Source organism: Chelonia mydas, chromosome 1 (assembly GCF_015237465.2).
Source record: "Chelonia mydas isolate rCheMyd1 chromosome 1, rCheMyd1.pri.v2, whole genome shotgun sequence".
NCBI lineage: Eukaryota > Metazoa > Chordata > Testudines > Cheloniidae > Chelonia > Chelonia mydas.
In genome coordinates, this window is record NC_057849.1 from 340,430,052 (window position 1) to 340,451,659 (window position 21,608).

General features: G+C 39.6%; 1 protein-coding gene across 4 annotated transcripts in view; it reads left to right on the forward strand.

Moving 5' to 3' along the window:
- Window positions 1-21,608, forward strand: part of EXOC4 (exocyst complex component 4) — a 578,416-nt gene that overhangs the window by 252,676 nt on the left and 304,132 nt on the right. For 3 of the 4 annotated variants that reach the window (XM_007055935.4, XM_043520885.1, XM_043520887.1), the window contains exon 10: window positions 6,346-6,442. In XM_007055935.4, coding sequence (XP_007055997.1) covers window positions 6,346-6,442 — 97 coding nt within the window. Of the gene's footprint in view, window positions 1-6,345; window positions 6,443-13,367; window positions 14,817-21,608 lie in introns of those variants that run through there. The other variant, XM_037889375.2, reaches the window with a different exon arrangement.

Sequence of the window (21,608 nt, forward strand, 5' to 3'; positions counted from 1 at the left end):
GCATATAATTAGTGGAGCTGGGAATAGAAACCAGATCTCCTGAATCTCAGACTAATGGATTTATCCCCTGGACCATGCTGCCTAGGGAAGGAATAAATATAAATGATAAAGCAACATGAATTTGAAGAACAGCAAATCCAGTACAACACAAAGGATAATTTTTGGTGGATGTCCAGTTTCTGCTGATTGGAAGAGAAAAAAAAACACACTTTCCTGCCTGTCATTACTTAAGCCTTGTAATGCTAATCTTCCCTCCAAAGGAAGACCTGCAGAGAATCGCTAAAAATACTGGTACTGATAAGTGAACTAGCAGCTCCCAGAATTAGGAACGTCTAGTTTTAGTTTTGCCCCCAACATTTCAGCTTTGATAGCTTGAATTCAAATGTAGAGCATTACACCACTGAAATAAGATCAAGGGTTTCAACCTGCTCTTGTCTTGTTATGTGTTCAGATCTCACATCTACCATACAACCGGCAATCCATGCTCAGGAGATGACTGGTATTAGAATAGCTGCAGTGTTACAGGTCAGCAATTAGGAGTGTCAGTAGGCTGTAATTGGGAAACTTTCCCTCCTGACAATGATTGTTTTGCTCTTACCAGGGCTATTCATGATTAGTTTTTGTGGCTATTAAAGCCTGGAATAGGGAGAAATAATGTTAATATTAAGTGACAATCAGGTGTTGCAATTTTCTCATCATGATACAGACAATAGCAATTGTTTTCTAAAGGTACAAAGTATAGAAATAATTTTTCTTAACTGTTAAGGGAAGACGGTCTTGTAGTTAAGGAACATAACTTAAACTCTAGATCTGTGTTCTGTTCCCACTTCTCATTCCTTTGTGACCTGGGAGAAATGAGTAATCTCTCTCTGCCTCAGTGTTCTCATACACAAAGTGCAGATGACAAGAGGTGTGGGATTGTTGTGAAGCTTAATTAATTTGCAAAACATTTGAGTTTATTGGATGAAGGGTGCTATAGAAGAGCTAAGCATAGGCATTATCATAATGTTTATTAATATAATATGTGTTGCTCATGTACTGTACATTAAGTGGGTGCATACACTTGTAAGTCTTTGAGGGGAGTGGCACTCCATCTTGATGAGCTGGAGAACTGCTTCTTAAAGAACTGAGTTGCAGAGAGCCCTGAAATCATGGTACAGTGTCACAACGTTGCCTTGAGATTATGGGTCTTCACAGCATGAGCTCCTCGTGTACTGATGTAACCTGATTATGAGAATATTTCCAGGCCATGTCAGGAATTTGGTATATGATTTAGTGGATCTTGGCTACTCCTTTTATTTAATAAAATTTCTCCTCTGCCTTTCTTCCTCTCTCCTCATGTCTGCTGAATGGGTGAGGAAGAAGTTTTCTGTCTGTATCACTCTGGCTAGTAAAAGAGGTCCCTGAGTTACTGTGGCACATAGAGACTTTCCCAGTGATCAGCCAGATAAATCCTCTTGAGACCCAAGCAGCATGGGATCCGGGGGTTGGAAGTGGACATGCCTGATGGGAGCTGCTACTTAAAAGAGAAGTGCAGAAAGGAAGAATCAGAGCACTCTGAGATTCTCGCTCTCTTAGTCATCTGCTCTTGCCTTGTGTTTGCTCATTGTGTAGCATGACATTTCAGGCTCCACTACGGAACCATGTGGTACATTAGTAACAGACCCATCTCTGATTCCCACCCACAAAGATATTCACTTCACTGGTGGCACAGCATGAGGATATCATTAACTTTGAAAAAATTTCACTTCACCTCAAGTGTTTTTCCCTTGTAGCTTATTACTCAGCAGATTAAATCAGCAAGCTGGTGCTCATGAGAAGAAATGAGTGCAACAGTTGCATTTCTTTTAACAGCTGCAACACGTTTAAGGCGTTCCTGGTTGCTGTAAAATGTGGCAATTGCAGTTGCCTGTCAAACTATTTTAAAGTTTAAAAAAAGCAACCAAAGATCATGCTAACATGTTGGGGGGCGGGGAGTGGGTGTTTTGTCTCTCTCTGTTGTCTACTTCCTAAACTTGGTATCAGTCAGGGATTCCACTGGGAGGCCACTGGTTTCTTTGGGTATGTGTGCAAACACGCCCCCGCTCCCCGCAGCAAGTCTCAGAGCCCAAGTCTACCAACTCGGCTTGTGAGGCTTGTGCCATGGCACTAAAAATAACAGGGTAGATGTTCCCGATCGGGCAGGAGCTTCAGCTCTGAGACCCAGGGTGGGGATGGGTATCAGAGCCCAGGCTCCAGCCCAAGCAAGAACATCTGCTCTATTATTTTTAGTGCTGTGGTGCATGCCTGAATCTGTGGACTCGGGCTCTGCGACTCGCTGCCTGGGTTTATTTTTCTGTGTAGACATACCCTTTGTAGGATGGATGACCGGATACCTTCTGCTGGTGTGGAGCAGCCAGGAGCATGGGACACTGTGTTGGCACAGCGATGCGTATAGTGTATTACAAAACAAAGACCGTCCCTGCTCTGAAGAGCTTAGTCTAAGGCCTTGTCTAACAGGGGATTTCAGCCATCATTGGCCAGGCACTGCACATCTGCACCATTTGTATAGGCAGACAAAAAGTCTGCATTAAGAGTACCCATTTTGTATGCAGGCAAAAAAGCCGAAAGCCACAGTATGCACCCATGTAGTTTATTCCTGCTTGGAATCAGGAATAAACTCTTCTGTGCAAATCACGGTTTTTCACAGTGTAGTTGTATCTATACTGATAGCTGGCCTCCAGCTAAGTTCAGACAGAGAGTAGAGGTGGGAGGTCACAGCACAAGGAGAGGCCAAGGGAATGAGGACAGTTGTAGGTTATATTGTAATAGGAAGGTTTGTTGCAATGGTGTGCCTGTTTTTGTATATTTAAGACATCATTGTATCTTTCCGGTAAAATATTTTAATATAAATAAAATTACTTTTCTTTGTAGTTCCCACCTACGCACAGAGCATCTATTATTATTAATTGAAAGTTTAGGAGCAGAGAAGATTAAAAAGCGTAGCCTTCTGCCTGAGTTCTGGTTGCATAATGTGCTCAAGCAGATAAGACAGATTGTTTTATTCCTTGCTATGAAGTTCGTCCCAGTCAATAATATTGATTAGTGTAGGGTGACTTGACGTAACAAGAATAACACCCTTTTCTTAATTTGAGCCTGTATTTCCTAATTCATGCCTCAATAGTTCATGCTTGGATGAGTTCTTCAATAAGTCAGTTAGTGACAGACGCCACTGGAAAATGCAGAGTCAGACGTTAATGGGAGAGATGAATAATTGGCACTTTTTTTCTCCTTTCTACATTTAAATTCTGTCATATTTGTGAGGGTTTTTTTAAGTTAGCTTGAGCATAAACATTTCAATTTCATGTTTTGAGAATTGTCCTTTCTTTAATTGGAAATAGAATATATTTGTGAACTGTGTATCCTTAGCTAGTTGTGTGTGTTCATTGAATCCTCTTGTTAGCACAGAAATTTTCATATGTCTTAATGTGCCCTAACTCTTCTGTTAATACTTATATACACATCTGGGGAGCTGAGTTTACTTGTCAAAGTACTCTAAGTAACTCTAAATACCCCTGGTTTATGTGGTTAATTCACTCCTCCATTTACCCACCCAGCCATTTTAATGATCTCATAAAAAAACATGCAATACAGCATACAGAAATATCTTTGACAAAGATTTTCATCATAGAAATACTGTGTAGTGGAACCTAGAGGTCAAGACTTGAAGTCCTGAAGTCTGCTCTGGGTTCTGCCCTTGACTCAGAATCACTTAACTTCTGTGTATCTCAGCCCCGGTCTAAATTACAAACTTTTAGTCGGTATAACTATTGGAAAATCCATACCCCTGAGTGACGCAGTTATAGCAACTTAACTCTTGGTGTAGACAGTGCTATGTTGATGGGAGAGCTTCTCCTGTCGACATAGCTACTGCCTCTCGGGGAGGTGGAGTACTTATTCTGATGGGAGAAGCTCTCCAGTTGGCATAGGTGGTGTCTTCATGAAGCACTGCAGCAGGTCAGCTGCAGCGCTGGAAGTGTAGACAAGCCCTCTGTTTCCTTATGTATTTAATTGGAATTTTAACGTTTACCTACCTAATAGGGGTATTGTGAGGATCTCTTTGAATCAATATCAGGACTGCAAATTGTTCTATATCAGTGTTTCCTGACAACCTATCCGTGGACCAACGCCAGTCCCCGAGATCTCCCTCATGCAGTTTAGGAAGCCGTGACAAGCCGATCTCTGGTATCAAAAAGGTTGAGAAACACTGTTCTGTATAACAGTACTGAACTGGAGGGACCATTGCTAGGGTGGAAAGGGAGTTGGCATCTCTCACCTGATTAGTCCCTTATCTCTGTACTAAGATTGTTAACACAGTGACCAAATAGATCAAGCTGTGGTAGAGCTTTTGCATGACTTGAATACTAGGCAAAGGACTGAGGCATGTAAACTTCACTCTGAAAAGAAGATGGGAGTCATTTATTCATTGGTTCTCACCTTTCCCCCCTCATTTCAAGATTCAGTCTTCCTTCCATCTCATGGGAGATAGATATGAAGGTCAAAGAGCATTGTAGTATTGTAGATGAGAAAGAGGCTATCAAAATAATGTGACTAGGCTTTTTATTATTTATTTTTAATTAATGAATGATTCATGTGTATTATGTGCCATTACAAGAATACCACCAAAATATCCGTACAAACATAACCCAACTGACTTAGATTGCTTAGGGCTAGATTCAGCCCAGGTTCTTAGAGCCTAACACTTAGAAGTAAAAAAGGGGAAAAGGTTGTGTTTAAGACTCCATTATCAACCACAAAGTGACCAGTGCTGAGTGACGGGGAAAATGGTCAAGATGATAGGGTAATATAATATATTGAATGATCAAAGATTCCACAGTCAGAAATTTTTGTCATTCACGTTTGAGGCAGAATAGACTCCAGCTTGCTCTCCCATCGTTTTGTTTAGGGTCAACAGGAGTACAGTCTTGTTACTGTCAAGAGATATGACACACAGAATGAATGGCTCTGTCAAGTAAGAAAATGCCAGTTTACCATTATTTTCTTTCTATATCTGTGCTTAAAGCCAATTGATAATAGTGGGATTTATCTGTGGCAGTAACTTTGGTACAGATGTAATGACACAAGACTGGTGTTTCATTTCTGATTTTAAGATCTTTAGTCCAGATTTCAGCTCTGTAAATCACACTAAGTATGTGTATACTGTACCTTCCAAGAGATGGCCTTGGATTGATTAACTGATGCAAGTGAATGTGCCAGATCAGATCTGTTTATTTCTGCTATATCTGCAAAACACTGATTTTGCATGTACTGTACCTGGAATTTCGGCAGAGAAGTCACAAGAGTCAAACAATGTGGGAAACTGTTTGACTCTTAAAAGACTTTATAAGAGATCTAAAAAAATCAATGGAGCTACACAAAACAAAACGAAATAAAAAGGAACAATAGTTATGCTATCATAAGCTACACAATATAAAAACCAAGCTAGCTCCTAAGGAAACAAACAGCAGCAGGGTGGAAGGTCCCTACCTGCAATAATATTTTGCACTTTTATAGAGCCTTTCATGCTAGGATCAAAAGCACTTTCCAGACATTATAGTTAAGTTTCCAAATATCTCTTAAAGGTAGGTGGTGTTATCCCTGTTGACCAGAGCCTGGTTGTTAGCTCAAGCAACAGAGACACTCATTCTTTTGAGAAAGGATGGTTCAGTGGTTGGGGCACTAACCTGGGACTTGGGAGACCCGGGTTCTATTTGCTGTTTTTCCACAGACTTCCTGTGTGACCTTGGGCTAGTGACTTTAACTCGGTTCCTCATCAGTAAATGGGAGTAATACTTCTAGGAGTGTTGTGAGGATAGAATCCATTTATAATATCTGATCATTTCAGAACTATGGTAATGGGGGCCATATAAGTATCTAAGAAAGATAGGTGGGTAAAGTGAGGCACAGGGCAGTTGATGGTTTGTTCAAGGACACACAGCAATTCAGATGCAACAATGGGAATTGAAACTGGGTCTAACTGATGCTTAATTCTGTGCTCAGTCCTCTAGGCCAACTCTCAACCCATACTGTTGCTAACAACCAGGAAGGAATACAGTCTCTTATGTTTACTAATGGTGATGTGATTCATGTCTTTATTTCGTCTTTTGGTCAGAAGTAACACATTAGAAGCCCAGTTTATCCTAATAGAACAGAAGAATTGAAATATGTTCATTTAATTACAGACCTTTCATGATGCATGCTGAGGGAGGGGAGGAGCCTGAAATCATTTTAAGATGCTAATGAATTTTAGAAAGGGTACATTCAGATCTTGTAAGAAAACTCTTCTTGTGTGTTTTTGTTTTCAAGGAGGTCCTGATGATAATTTAATCGAAGGTGGTGGATCAAAGTTTGTCTGCAAACCAGGCGCAAGAAATATTACTGTCATCTTCCATCCATTACTCAGGTAAGATTTCATATATATATTTATCTATAAATACAAATAAATGGAGCAAGTTAAAATAATGTGCTTTCCTGAATTGTGTTTGTCTTGCGGGTTGTTTTGTTTTGTAGAGAGGAATGGTGTTTCTGTTTCTGAGATGAAATACCATAGCAGTGATGATGTATTGATGCTCTTGCAGTAAAGTTATTCTCCTAGATAAGTTCATGGAGGATAGGTCCATCAATGGCTATTAGCCAAGATGGGCAGGGATGGTGTCCTTAGCCTCTGTTTGCCAGAAGCTGGGAATGGGCAACAGGGGATGGGTCACTTGATGATTACCTGTTCTGTTCATTCCCTCTGGGGCACCTGACATTGGTCACTGTCGGAAGATAAGATACTGAGTTAGATGGACCTCTAGTCTGATCCAGTATGGCTGTTCTTATGTTCTTCTGTAAAAAATCTCTAGGTGGCTTTAAAGCAGATGTGCACTTCACCTCTTAAAGCTGGATAGCTCTCCTGCTGGGCTTACTTGCTTGTTTTGACCCCTTTTGCATCAAACAATGTAATTTTTATTGATCAGGGCTGGGAAAAGTTTAATCACAGCTTGTGGCAAATTGTTGATCACTCATTGTCCGTTATGTTTAATAAAAGTCAGAGGAATATTTTCTGTGCTGCATGGTAAGTTAATTTCTCAATAAACAGGTACAACTTACGGGCTGCAAATTAAGTCCCTGGTCTAGGATGCAGCATCAATTATTAAAATACATTAGAAATTCTCAGCTGAAAGCTCATCAAGGGCTGTTGGAAGTTTTAAAATATCTGAGCTGACTTAGTTAGAAATAGGAGGCTTATTGCAGCGCTGTTCAATTTTAATCTCACCCTTTCCACCTTGTGATTAATTTTCTTTTTATCGTCAGTGCAGAATAATATGAGGTTTCTTTTACCGTGCTATAGCCTACAAACTTGTCTTCCACCTCTAGTTTTTCACATGATTCCCCCTTCTCATGCCTGATTTTCCCCTAGTCAGTCGCAGACCAGACCTCAGAATAGCACCATCTCTTAACATTATTTATATTACTATTAAAAATCACTGATGTTAATGTGAATTTTTGCAGCACTTTATAAACATTGGGCCTCATCATAAGAGGAACTGAAACCCCCCAATTGCCATAAAAGTTTGAGTGCTGTGGGCATTTATTATTTCTCAGTGTCAGAGTTATGAAGTAAAGCATGTTCCTTGCCCTGGAGGGCTAACACGCCGATATTTGTTTTCAATTTGTGTTCCTACCGCTAGAGAGGTGGCCATGTTTAGTGATCAGAGCTGGGAGTAAACTCCAGAGTTCTGTTCTCCTCCCTGCAGATGGCTTGCTAACTGCTTTTAAGCAAATTACATAATGTTTCTGTGCCTCGATTTCTTCAACCATAAAACGGAGATAAAGTAATATATCTTTGACAGGGTCACTGGCCTAGTGAATAACAGGGAAGCTGTAGATGTGATATATCTTGATTTTAGTAAGGCATTTGGCATAATCGTACATGACAGTCTCATAAACAAACTAGAATTGTGGTGTAGATGAAATTACGATAAGGTGGGTGTGTAGCTGGTTGAAAGACCATAGTCAAAGAGTAGTTATCAATGGTTTGCTGTCAAACTGGGAGGACATATCTTCAGGGGTCAGTCCTGGGTCTGGTACTAGTCAGTATTTTCATTAATGACTTGGATAATGGAGTGGAGAGTATGCCTATAAAATTTGTAGGTGTCACCAAGCTGGGAGGATTTGCAGACACTTTGGAGGACAGGATTAGAATTCAAAATGACCGTGACAAATTGGAGAATTGTTCTGAAATCAACAAAATAAAATTCAATAAAGACAAGTGCAAAGTTCAACACTTAAGAAGAAAAAATCAAGTGTATAACTACAAAATGGGGACTAACTGGCTAGGTGGTAGTACTGCTAAAAGGGATCTAGGGTTATAGTGGACCACAAATTGAATATGAGTCAACTGTGTAATACAGTTGCAAAAGAGCCTGATATCATTCTGTGTTGTATGTAAGAAGACAAAGGAGGTAATTGTCCTGCTCTGCTCTGCCCTGGTGAGGTCTAGGCTAGAGTACTGTGTCCAGTTCTGGGTGGACCAGTTTAAAAAAGAAATGTGGACATGTTAGAGAGTCCAGAGGAGAGCTACGAAAATTATAAAAGGTTTTTAGAAAACTTGACCTATGAGCAAAGATTAAAAACATGGGGCATGTTTAGTCTTGAGAAAAGAGTGAGGTGGGGACCTGGTTAGTCTTCAGATATGTTAAGAGCTGTTATAGAGGACAGTGATCAAATATTCTCCATGTCCATTAAAGGTAGGGCAAGAAGTAATGGGCTTAATCTGCAGCAAGGGTGATTTAGATTAGATACTGGGGAAAACTTTCTAACCATAAGGATAGTTAAGCTCTGGAATAGGCTTCCAAGGGAGATTGTGGAATTCCCCATCATTGGAGGCTTTTAAAAACAGGTTAGACAAACACCTGACTGGGAAGGTCTCCGTATACTTGGTCCTGCTTCAATGTAGGGGACTGGGCTTGATGAGCTCTCATGGTCCTTTCGAACCCTACATTTCTATGATTCTATAATAGCCTATCTTTACAAGTCTTAAAAAATAAATCCCTATATGTGGCAAGAATATATTAATTAAGATTTGTTGTGTGCTTTGAAATCCTTGGATGAAAGGGGCTACATATATTCAAATTACTACTGTATGATACTGTATGAGCCAATATCAATAAATGAATTAGATTATTTTTGTTAACAACATTTTATTTCCCCTGTCTCCTTTACATCGGAAGAAACACTGATTGCTAATTTATATGCTGTACTTTTTTCTTCTTCATTTGACAAGGAGCTTTTGCTCTTCAATTAAAATCTTTGTTTAATGAATTTACTGGCAATTAATAACTACTGTGTAAATAGCTCCAGAAAGCATGTTGCATAAAGTCATCAATCACTTTATTATGACAGAGAAAGACAACTATTATTATAATGTGCTATACAAAGTGACCACTTTACCATGGCATGTAGTTCTGGCTGTTCATCTTTAGTGACTCTGTTGGCTTGTCACAGCAATCAGATATTGCTTTATTGCTGACAGACTTTACAAGTGTGTGAGGTAAATGAAAACTTCTTTACCCCTTTTCTCTCTTCTCTCACTCCCACCTTCCCATCCCCCGCCCCAGTCAACACAGATGATGCATTTTGAATAGCAATTTTCATGACACCCTCTGGTTTCATTACCAGCTTGATGGGTAGGCAGTGGAAATAATTTGTGTCATAAAAGCCGTTACAACAAGATTTAAGATTGAAAGATCTCGGCATGCAATATGCTTGTCACACAGTGAGAAAGATGGCATTTGCAACATTTTAACTTACTTTTGTGGAGTAGCACATCAATAACTGTGAAGAGAAAAAATGGCATTGTGGCACAAATCATCATTTTACTTACCCCACTCTACAGTGAGGTGAGCCTCGGGAGTGGAGAGTTGTTAGTAATGTGATTTGTTTAGCATAATGCCACTAACCATACCCATCAAGAGAATAAATAGGTGTGTAGATTAGAAGACCTGGCTGTTTGTTTGTAATTAACAAGAATATCTTCTGCTACAATGAAAGCCTTCTTGCCGTAACTGCAACTGAGAACTGCCATGACATGGACAGAACTGGTTCCCAACGCTACTGTTTGTGGGATGAGGGTAGCACTGATTTTTTTTAAATAAATAACAATAATAACCCACTAGAAATAAGGCAAAATAGCAGGAGCTGAACACATTCCTGACAATGTACTGGTTTACCAGATATAACCCAGGCAGTAATTTAGCCACTGACCTTAAAACTAACTGGCCTTACTATGTCATTTTTGGATGAAAAGAGCAGAATTTGATGGACTTTTGTAAATAATGTTGACATTTGGGAGAACTCACAGCGCAAAATCTTGCAATTAGTGCGTGTTTGCCAGACCTTTGACAACACTGTATCTTATACACTCTTGTATTAAGGGCATAGCTATTATGGAGAGAATTCCTTTAGACCAGCGTATTTTTTACTTTTTTTTATTTGTTAGGGCTTGTCTACATGAACTTCTAGTTTGTTGAAAGCTGATATGCAAATCTGCCCCACGCTGGGCTGCCTGTCTGCATGGCCCTTTCTGACACACATTAACAGTTCATTAATACCCTTTTGTCTAGTCCGGTTTCCAAAACACTAGATAAAAGTACATTAATGAACTATTAATGTACGTCAGTGGGATCCACATGGACAGTTAGTGTGCAGCAGGGTAATTTGGGGTGGATTCACACCTTAGCTTGCTGCAAACTAATATTTTCTGTTCTTCATCTGGTTAAATTTTTGCACTAACAGGAAAGTTTTAAAAATACCTCAGATACTAGCTGTTGCTTATTCAGACTCTTAATGACTGGAAACACTGAGCTGCCTCAGGATCACTGAAATTCCAATGAATGTTCTAATGATATAACACTCCTGTCTTACGTTTTGCTAGCCGAGTGTGCTGTCACTTAATGTCCTGCTGCGTTGAATCTTGTGTGGAGTGGTCTAAACCAGAACCTTCCAGCTTTCCTGGTCCTGAGTTTGAATTAATCTCTCATTTTGTCAGGTTTCAGAGTAGCAGCCGTGTTAGTCTGTATCCGCAAAAAGAAAAGGAGGACTTGTGGCACCTTAGAGACTAACACATTTATTAGAGCATAAGCTTTCGTGAGCTACAGCTCACTTCATCGGATGCATGCAGTGGAACATACAGTGGGGAGATTTTATATACACAGAGAACATGAAACAATGGGTGTTACCATACACACTGTAAGGAGAGTGATCAGGTGAGGTGAGCTATTACCAGCAGGAGAGAGAGAAAACCTTTTGTAGTGTTTTTACGTAAAAGAATAAATGGACACAAATCAGACGTCAAGAATTATAACATTCAAAAACCAGTCGGAGAACACTTCAGTCTCTCTGGTCACTCGATTACAGATCTAAAAGTCGCAATTCTTAAAAAAAAAAAAAAAAAAAAAAAAAAAACAAACTTCAAAACCAGACTCCAACGAGAGACTGCTGAATTAGAGTTAATTTGCAAACTGGACACCATTACATTAGGCTTGAATAAAGACTGGGAGTGGATGTGTCATTACACAAAGTAAAACTATTTCCCCATGTTTATTCCACCCACACACACACACACACTGTTCCTCAGACGTTCTTGTCAACTGCTGGGAATGGCCCACCTTGATTATCACTACAAAAGGTTTTTTTTCTCTCCTGCTGGTAATAGCTCACCTTATCTGATCACTCTCCTTACAGTGCGCATGTTCTCTGTGTATATAAAATCTCCCCACTGTATTTTCCACTGCATGCATCCGATGAAGTGAGCTGTAGCTCATGAAAGCTTATGCTCAAATAAATTTGTTAGTTTCTAAGGTGCCACAAGTACTCCTTTTCTCTCATTTTGTGTTTCTATTCTGAAAAGCAGCTGTTTAAATGATAGCCTGGGGCTCCATGTTTTCTGTGTGTCTGTGATTTCCCAATAAAATATGCTCAGATTTTTTTTCTGACTTACATCTTGGGCTCTGAAAATCAAGTAGGGATCTGTCCTTTTCGCACACACGGATCAAACCTTGATCCAAAGCCCACTGAAGATTGTGGAAGTGTTTCCGTAGACTTCACTGGGCTTTGGATTATCCCCATTATCCCCAGTAATATAGGTTCTACCTGTGCACTATTGTCTTGATTGGGTTTGCCCGGGTGGAAGTGACTGGAACTTAATAAAGAGGCAAGGTGGGTGAGGTAAAATCTTTAGTTGGGCCAACTAGTGTTAGTGAAGGAGACAAGCTTTGAGCTACAGAGAGCTCTTTTTCAGGTCTGGGGTGTCTCTTTCACCCACACAAATTGGTCCAATAAAAGATTAAAAAAATATTACCTAAAATATTATTAAAAGATATTACCTTATCCGCCTTGTGTCTCTCATATCCTGGGACCAACATTGCTACAACAACATTGGAACTTAATAATCAGTTCTGTTGAGGATTCACAAGAAGCAATAAAATGAAGTTTACTTTTCCGTAACTGTACTGGCTCTGCGAAACTATAAAGAGTTAAAAGCAGTAAACACTTGCTTTAATCACTGAAGTCAGCAAAATGCTTGTGAATGTGCACAGAGAGCAGATCTGTTGAGTGAGGTGCTTTTTTTATGTAGCCATTTGTCAGAATAAAACCACCCTTTAAAAATGCACTTGTTTTTTATTTTGCTTCTGAACTCTTACATACTGTTACTCCAGACACAACACTTATGATTTCAAAATGTCAAAGAGGACAAATATGTGAACTGTTTTCAAAGTGTGCCTGCCTTAGAATTCATGTGGTGTAGCAAGCCAGAAATGGGAAGGGAAATGCTATGCAGCTCTGGGATATGGTCCTAATTTCCACTAGGACAAATAAGATGCACCCCCCGCCCCCGATTAATTACCAGCCCTTAATGATATACCACCCCACAAGTAATAAATGAACAATGGATTTTCAGAAGGCAAGTGGGTATTCAAAAAGAGATGATTCCTGGGAATAGATTTTTACTAGCAGGTTTTGAGCATATGAAAACTAATTGCACTTACAAATTGAAAAGGAATACACATCTGATTTTCCTTAATTACATATTGTGGGAGGTGTTGAAGTATAAAAGTTAGCACAATGAGAGTCCAGTTTCTTTCTTCATCCTCCACTGATAACCAGCATCTGCTTGCATTGTTAATGTAACAGGCAGAAGGTGTTATTGGTGTGTGGACTCCCATTGGCGGAAGACAATGTGGAGGACCAAATCCAAACTCCTGTGCATTGTGGAATCTTAACAGCCTGAGTGACAAGTCTGGTCTAACATTTGTTTGGTGTTCTTCTTTCTTTGTTTGTTTCAGCTGGCATTTGAAAGGCACATGGCTCTTCAGGGTAATAATCATTTTACATATGCTTTATGGAGTATGTTTATTACCAGACAATTGAAGAACAGATGTCTGCAGTCTTGAGGCTGTGTGTGTGGAAGGGGGAGATGGACGAGAAGGAGCTGGAGACATGGGGATAACATTTCAAATTGTGAAAACCCTGTTGATCCTAATGCAGTTGAACACTGTTTGGATATTAGGTATCAGGGCCTCAAGGGGGTATCTCTTTATTAATATCAGCCACACTTTATTAGGATCAGACCGCAATTAAGAGTTGTAGGATGGCACAGACAGAAAAATGCTGCTCATCAGCCTGAAAGAAGCAGTTGCTTCTTATCAAGTTTGTATCCATGTCAGGAAATGGAATGGGAAAACTAAACTGTCTTGGCACCCCAGTTTACCTGTCTGTCTGATGGGTAGTCTCTGTCAGATAAGTAGGCAGCTGCTTGAAAGGAAAAATTGCAATGTAATATCGCTGATCTTCTAATCACTGCATCCAGTTGCAGAGGGTGAGTAGTTAGAGAGTTTGTCTTACATAAAGTAAAAGGGACTAAAAACAGGAAGCTGCCATCTTGATAATCTGGTCATATAGTTTGAGACACAGGAAACACAGCGCAACAGTTAAATACATGAATGATGAGACACCTGTCAGTTGCTGAAAGGTAAGTTTTTGTATTGTTTTGAATTTGGTGGGGGCGAGGTTAATTTAACAAATTAAATTATTAGGTCCACATTAAACTAACTCCCATAATTCTAAAATAGCAGTGTTTGTCTTACAGCAGCTTAGAAAGTTCCTGTCTCTTTCATCCATTCTATTGCTGAAACAGTGAGAAAAGCCGTTTGCGTGTCTGTGTGTCTGTGTGTGTGAGAGTGTGTGTGAGCGTGAGAGAGAGAGGGAACACATATAACATACTGACAGCATGTGCTTTGTCCCCCTCTAGGGGCTGGTTCTAGGGGATAATGGTTTACTCTACTGCCTGTTGGAATTACTTTGTCAGCCAAGTGTTATCAGTCTGTGCTAAGGTGCTGAAGTTTGGGATTCAAATCCCATTGATAATCCATGAGGGAGTTTGTTACATATACGTAAATACTATGCATGATATATATGTAAATATACATATGTATATTTGCTTAGTAACTATTGCCTGGCAGCATTTGAAATAACCATTGCAAACTTTAATTTTTGATAGGTGTTTTATAAAATGAAGGTCATTGTTGACTTCCGTTAAAATGTAGCAATTACTAAATGCTTTGGCGACTGAAAATAGCAGCCTAAGGGTTTTGGATGCTATATTTCCTAAGCAGCTTTGAAAATGTCAGCTGCAAATACAGTCTGGGTGTGATTCTAAATGTATGTCTGTAAATAATTCAAATGAAAGAATCCACTTACACAACCTATAGGTACTTTACTGGTAACACTTTATATAAAAGTAATATTTATGAAGTTTTACTAGTTAATGTTTTATAAAAAGCGTTTTTCAATAAATCATAAATTGTGCTATAAAATTCTGTAGAGAAGTACTACAAAATTACTTCCGTATTTCATATTACTTACATTCCTATTATATGAAACATGCAAATGGGAAAACGAACAGGTTGGTGTATATAGTGTGTGTTAATATATATGTATAATTAATTTATATTAAATATATATAATTGTCTTTGCACCATATTAAAATAATCTTGAAATAAGTTGCAAGGAAAATATATTTACATTAATAATTTAAATGTTAATGTGATTATTAAATTAAATGCACAATGGCATATAGTTTTAGGCCTAAAACTATGGTTTTACTAAATATATATGAATAAAAATGTTTTTATCTTTTTAAAATTAATAAATTTTAAAAAATCCTCTGTATATTTGGTGAATCAAAGTGGTATTGTGCTAGTGCAGGGGAATCAGATAATGAAAATTACTCTAACTCAAAATGAAACTGACCATTCTTACTTCAGGGATCAAGCTGAACAATGTTCAGAAAACAACCAAGTAGCTTATACAGAGAAGAGAAAGTAGATTTTAAAAACTCAAATGTAATAATTTAAGATGATGTTAGTTATACATATAAGGAATTGTTAAACATTTGCCCAAAAAAACACATCAAACCATCAGAGACCCTGTTTAAAATGTAACTATTTATCTTTCATGAATAAGAATTTTTAATTTGTATCAAGACATATTGCTTATAGCCATTCTATATCTTCAGAGCACTGTACAAATATTTAGCTAGTTATTCTTAACACCAATAGTACAAGGCAGGTACTGTCCAAACTTCACACATCAGGAGACTGGAAATTACTCAAGCTGCATGGTTAATCAGTGATGGATAGGATTTAGAACTTGGGAGATCTTGACTCCTGATTCCGATAATAACAATGATGTTTAATGCCCACGTCTTTATTTTGGAATCATTAATGTTTGTTCTAGAATATGGTGAATGTTTTATGCAACTTTTCTTAGACTAGGTGTTTACTTCAATTGACCTCTGGATTTCAGGCAACAAAATCTTAAGTGAGCAAGTTGATACCCACCTAGTGAATCTTTCTCCCTGTGGTTTAATGAGTATTTAGAAGACATTTAGTTGAGGTGTCCCTTGCTATTGACATTTAGTTCTTTATTCTGTTGACAGCAGGAATGAATGCTTCTTGCAGGCACATCCTAACTCTCTTTCTTTTGACAGGCTCTCATAAAGTCTGTGTAGCTGAATTACAAAGACACATTTCAAAAAGCTTGTTGTTGTGACATTGCTAAGAAGAGGGTTAGTTCTGATTCAGGTCACTGCAAAAATGGTGTGTGTGAGTGGGGGCGAGATTATTAACTTCTGCCATTTTTTAATGCTTTATGAGAGCTGACAATCTTGCTTTGTGCGTCTGATTAAAGATGACAGTTTATAAAAACCTTAAGGTAAGGCTGTTCATTTCCTCTGACAGCAAATAAAGTGCCCCCACCTCCCACACAAACACACTTGCACACCAAAAAGCTCCTAATATGTGATACATTCATCTTATATTGTCTGTCAGAGAAGGTGCTACATCAGATCTGTCGAGTTTTGAGTTTGCAAACATGCTTCGTCCATACTGTAAATCAGACAGCCTGTCATAAATTTCACATCTCTCCAGCTCCTCCTACCCCCCAGAACACAATCAGTGGGATCCTCAACAGCGTACACATTTTGACACACATGGTTACTTGTGCAGAATGGCTGAGAGTCCTGTTCACAATTTTCAACCCTGCCTGTTGCGAATACCTGTTAGAAGTGTATGAAACCATTTTTACATGTTACTCCTACAGATTTTTTGTTAATTAATACTTAGCAATTAGTAGTTATTTTCATCTTCCAAGCTCTCTACAGGCACCAGCAAATCTTCACAGCAGCCTTGTGACGAAGGTAACTGAAATGTGCACATGAGGAAACTGAGGCATAGTATTTGAGGCTGGCCCAAGGCCACAGAAGACATCAGTGGGAAAAACGTAACTAGAACTCTGCAGTTCCTGGCTTCCAGTTCTGTGATCAGACACCGGACCTTACTCTCTTGCCCCATGTGAGCATGCTGTCACCCAGCAGCTATAGTCTTTGGAAGAAATCTCTGCACACTTTCCATCCCTAAGGAGTTGTCCCAGTGCCTCTTTCCTGAAGAGGTTTTAATGTGTCTGTGACTCCTTGGTTTTTCAACATTCTTTCTATGCAAAGCCTCACACATTTTCTTCCTCTTTTCACAAGGGCAAACCCACTAAAATGGGTTCTGCCAATGTGAGCATATTGTCAACAGATTCGTGTGACTTTACATAAAACAGACATCTGTGGCAAGGAAATGCTCTTACTATTAACTACACCACTCCATGCTTGGAGCTGGTTACAGTGGCGACTGGTGTGTAAAAAACGCCTAACCTAGCTGGATAAATGAGTTAGTTCCAGCTTTCATAACAGAACAGGATACAGGTGGTAGGCATGATTCGCAAGATGCCCAACACTGTTTCAAAAGGAACCTGAACCTTCCCATACCAACTTGGATCAGCTGTAAGTTGTAATCACCTATTGTCACCCTTATTGGCAGTCTCAGTAAGTTAGGTTAGAGATGTTTGAGGTGTTTGGAGACTAAACTTCCCTCGTCTATCTCCAGAGGATCATGTCTCCAAGTCAGGGCTGAGACAAATTCATGCAGGTTGGTGTAGTAGAAATATGCCTCCAGAATTGTAACAGAATATTGCTTTCTTATTCATTGCATGTAAACGTGACGTTTGGAATATTTTTTGCAGTAGTCTGTATGCTACTGACCAGGAAATTCAAGCTGTTTTTCCCTCTTAGTAGTCCAAACACTAGTGAAATGGGTGTTCATGTGCCTTCTGAATACTGATTATTTTTATCTTAAAGCATGTACATGACCATTAATCTGCAGATCGGACAGTGGATAAAGTTTTGTTGACACACCATATAAGATGGTGGAAAGAGGTTATGGAGGGAAATCAGAGATTCACTGAGTCCAATTCAAGAGTTTTGTCCGTATCTTCAAGTCACTCAATGGTCTGGACCCAGGGTACCTAAAAATTGTCTGAAGCACCAGGATGAGGACCATGGTCATCAGCTTTGCTCTTCAGGCACAACAGAATTGTCCACCACAAACTACCTGTGCAGGAGACAGCTTTCTCAGAAGCCAGTCCAAGACCCTGGAGTGAGCTCCCATGAGTACTAAGATCTGGAGTACTGTGTCCAGTTTTGGGCCCCACACTACAAGAAGGATGTGGATAAATTGGAGAGAGTCCAGCGAAGGGCAACAAAAATGATTAGGGGTCTAGAGCACATGACTTATGAGGAGAGGCTGAGGGAGCTGGGATTGTTTAGTCTGCAGAAGAGAAGAATGAGGGGGGATTTGATAGCTGCTTTCAACTACCTGAAAGGGGGTTCCAAAGAGGATGGCTCTAGACTGTTCTCAATGGTAGCAGATGACAGAAGGAGGAGTAATGGTCTCAAGTTGCAATGGGGGAGGTTTAGATTGGATATTAGGAAAAACTTTTTCACCAAGAGGGTGGTGAAACACTGGAATGCGTTACCTAGGGAGGTGGTAGAATCTCCTTCCTTAGAGGTTTTTAAGGTCAGGCTTGACAAAGCCCTGGCTGGGATGATTTAACTGGGAATTGGTCCTGCTTCGAGCAGGGGGTTGGACTAGATGACCTTCTGGGGTCCCTTCCAACCCTGATATTCTATGATTCTATGAACTGCCTCAATCCTCCTCAACTTTCATTCCAAGTGGAAGGCCTTTACTTTGTCCTTGACTTCAGTAATAAATATACAGAGCACAACAGAAAATAAAATTTAAAAAATGGAACCTCACATAATTTTTCACTTGGGGAGAAAAGAGAGAAGGAGAGAACCAAATGTGACAAATTGTAGTCATGTTCCTGCGTGCACTTCTGGAACCTGCTCAAAAAATATGATGAAGAGGGTGTTATAAGAGCCTGAATAGAATAGAGTAGATCCAAGAAAGAAAATCTACAGTGCGGTAAATGTATTAAATATTAGAATATCCTGAAGCACCTTGCTAGGGAACACATGATGTCTTCCATAAAATTCTTTCAGTTGTTGATTCAGGGACAGAGAGGGGCACAACCAGATTCTTAATGAAAGTAAAGGCAAAATATCTTCTGCTTTTTGTCCAAATTTGACAAGGTGTAAACACTGAATAGGGATACCACTTGTATTTTCTTCTTACTGTAAACATATAGAGATCATGGATCCGAAAAAACCAGAACACAGATTTTCATGTATTTGGAATTGCATAGTTTACAGGCATTTTTACCCTAAGAAAAGTTTAGGTAATGACTATGTCAATTCTGAGTTTCAAGTAATTTATGTCAGGGGCTCTGAAACCTCTGTGCTCGTTTTAGCTGCATTGTTCTGAATTATTTGCACATAATTAGGAGGGTCTTGAATAGAACAGAACGAAATTCGGAATGTCCATGGTGGGGAAAATTCTGACATTTCAACATTTGATTTCATCCCAAATTGGAACAAAAAGTTGAAATTTTTTACTGAATGGAAATTAAAAAAAAGATTCAGAAATGTTGAAATGATCAAAATGAAACATTATTTCATTGTTTGTTGAATTGACCCTAAATGCTTCTTTTCCAGTCACTTCAACAGTAAACTGCATTTTCCCATTGTGGTGCATTGCCTGATGGGAGTTATGTTTTGGAAGCCTGATACTCCCAGTCGCTCTTTTGGGCCAGGCTCCCTGGCCAGACTGTTATATTCCCATGATATACAGTAACTCCTCACTTAACGTCGTCCCGGTTAATGTTGTTTCATTGACACGTCGCTGATCAATTAGGGAACATGCTCATTTAAAGGTGTGCAATGCTCCCTTACAATGTTTGGCAGCTGCCTGCTTTGCCCGCTGCTTGCAGAAAGAGCAGTCCGTTGGAGCGAGCTGGTGGGGGCTTGGAACCAGAGTGGGCCGGCAGCCTCCCTATCAGCTCCCCCAAGTTCCCTGTGGGGCGGCTGCCCAGCAGGCTATCAATTGCCAGGAAGTTCAGGTGTCTTTCCCCCCACTGCCTTGTGCTGCTCCTGCCCTCTGCCTTGGAGCTGCTCCCAGGAGCTTCCTGCTTGCTGTGCAGGGGTGGGGGGTGGGAAAGAGGGGTGCTAATGTCAGGGTGTCTCCCTCCCCCCACTCCTTCCCCCTGCTTCTCTAGCCCATCTCCACAGAGCTGGGGAGGTGGGCATGACAGGGCTCAGGACGGAGGGAGCTTGCTGGCAGCAGTTGCTGTCTCAACTTGCTAATCTACTTAAAAAGGCAATGTACTTACAGTGGGGTCAGCATATTTAAAGGGGCAATGCGTGTGTGTTTCTCTCACACACACACACACACACACACACACACACACACACACACACACACACACACACACACACACACACACACACACACACACACACACACACACACACACACACCACCCGGCACTTCGGAAAGTGGAGGGAGTGGTGCGCTCCAGTGAGATAGCGTGGGTTCATCATCACATTCAGTTTCTGCAGGGAGTGTTTGCAGCCACTGCCATGCGTCGATTGTGTCTCCTCCCTCCATTTGTGCTGCCTTGTAGAGTGTGAGGCTACATTAACAATGTGTTAACCCTTGAGGGCTTAGCCGAGTGCTAAGTTCATCGTTTAGCAGCAAGGCATTCCCTGGGAAATATTCCACCCTCTGACTCCACCACCTCAGCCAAGCTTCATAATCATCATTGCTGTGTACAGTATTAAATTGTTTGTTTAACACTTATACTCTGTGTATGTGTGTACGTACATATATATTTATATTTATATTATATATAAAGAAAGGGGGCCTGAACTAGACTAGGCAATGTGCTGATAGAGTAATGCTGTGCAGTGTTTTATTGAGCTGATTTGAAATGAAACATTCCAGGTCATTTCAACACAACAGAATAATCTGAATTGGGTCAATCTGATGCAAAACAAAATCTTTCATTTTGATTTTTCTGATGGAAAATTGAAAACTTTCTGGAAAATCAAGATTTGCCCATAGAACATTCCAACTTTCTGGAAGGTACATTTTCTGTCTGAAATATTTTCTGACAGAAAATTTCCAACCAGCTGTTGTCTCAGTTCTGTTAAGAAATTTTAGCTATGCTATGGAAAGCCCCAAGTAGCTATAATTGAATTCTGCAGAAAAGGAATGGTCCTATATTTTGATTAGTTGGGTCCCAAAGTAATGGCATACCACATATATTAGTAGTAATTAGGGCTGTAAAGTGATTAAAAGAATTAATCGCGCAATTAATTGTGCTGTTAAACAATAATAGAATACCATTTATTTAAATATTTTTTGATGTTTTCTACATTTTCAAATATATTGATTTCAATTACAATATAGAATACAAAGACTACAGTGCTCACTTTATTTTTATTTTTGATTACAAATATTTGCACTGTAAAAAACAAAAGAAATAGTATTTTTCAATTCACCTAATACAAGTACTGTAGTGCAATCTCTTTATCATGAAAGTTGATCTTACAAAGGTAGAATTATTTACAGAAAAAACCTGCATTCAGCAATAAAACAATGTAACACTTTAGAGCCTACAAGTCCAATCAGTCCTACTTTTTGTTCAGCCAATCGCTCAGACAAACAAGTTTGTTTACATTTGCAGAAGATAATGCTGCCCATTTCTTGTTTGCAATGTCACCTGAAAGTGAGAACAGGGGT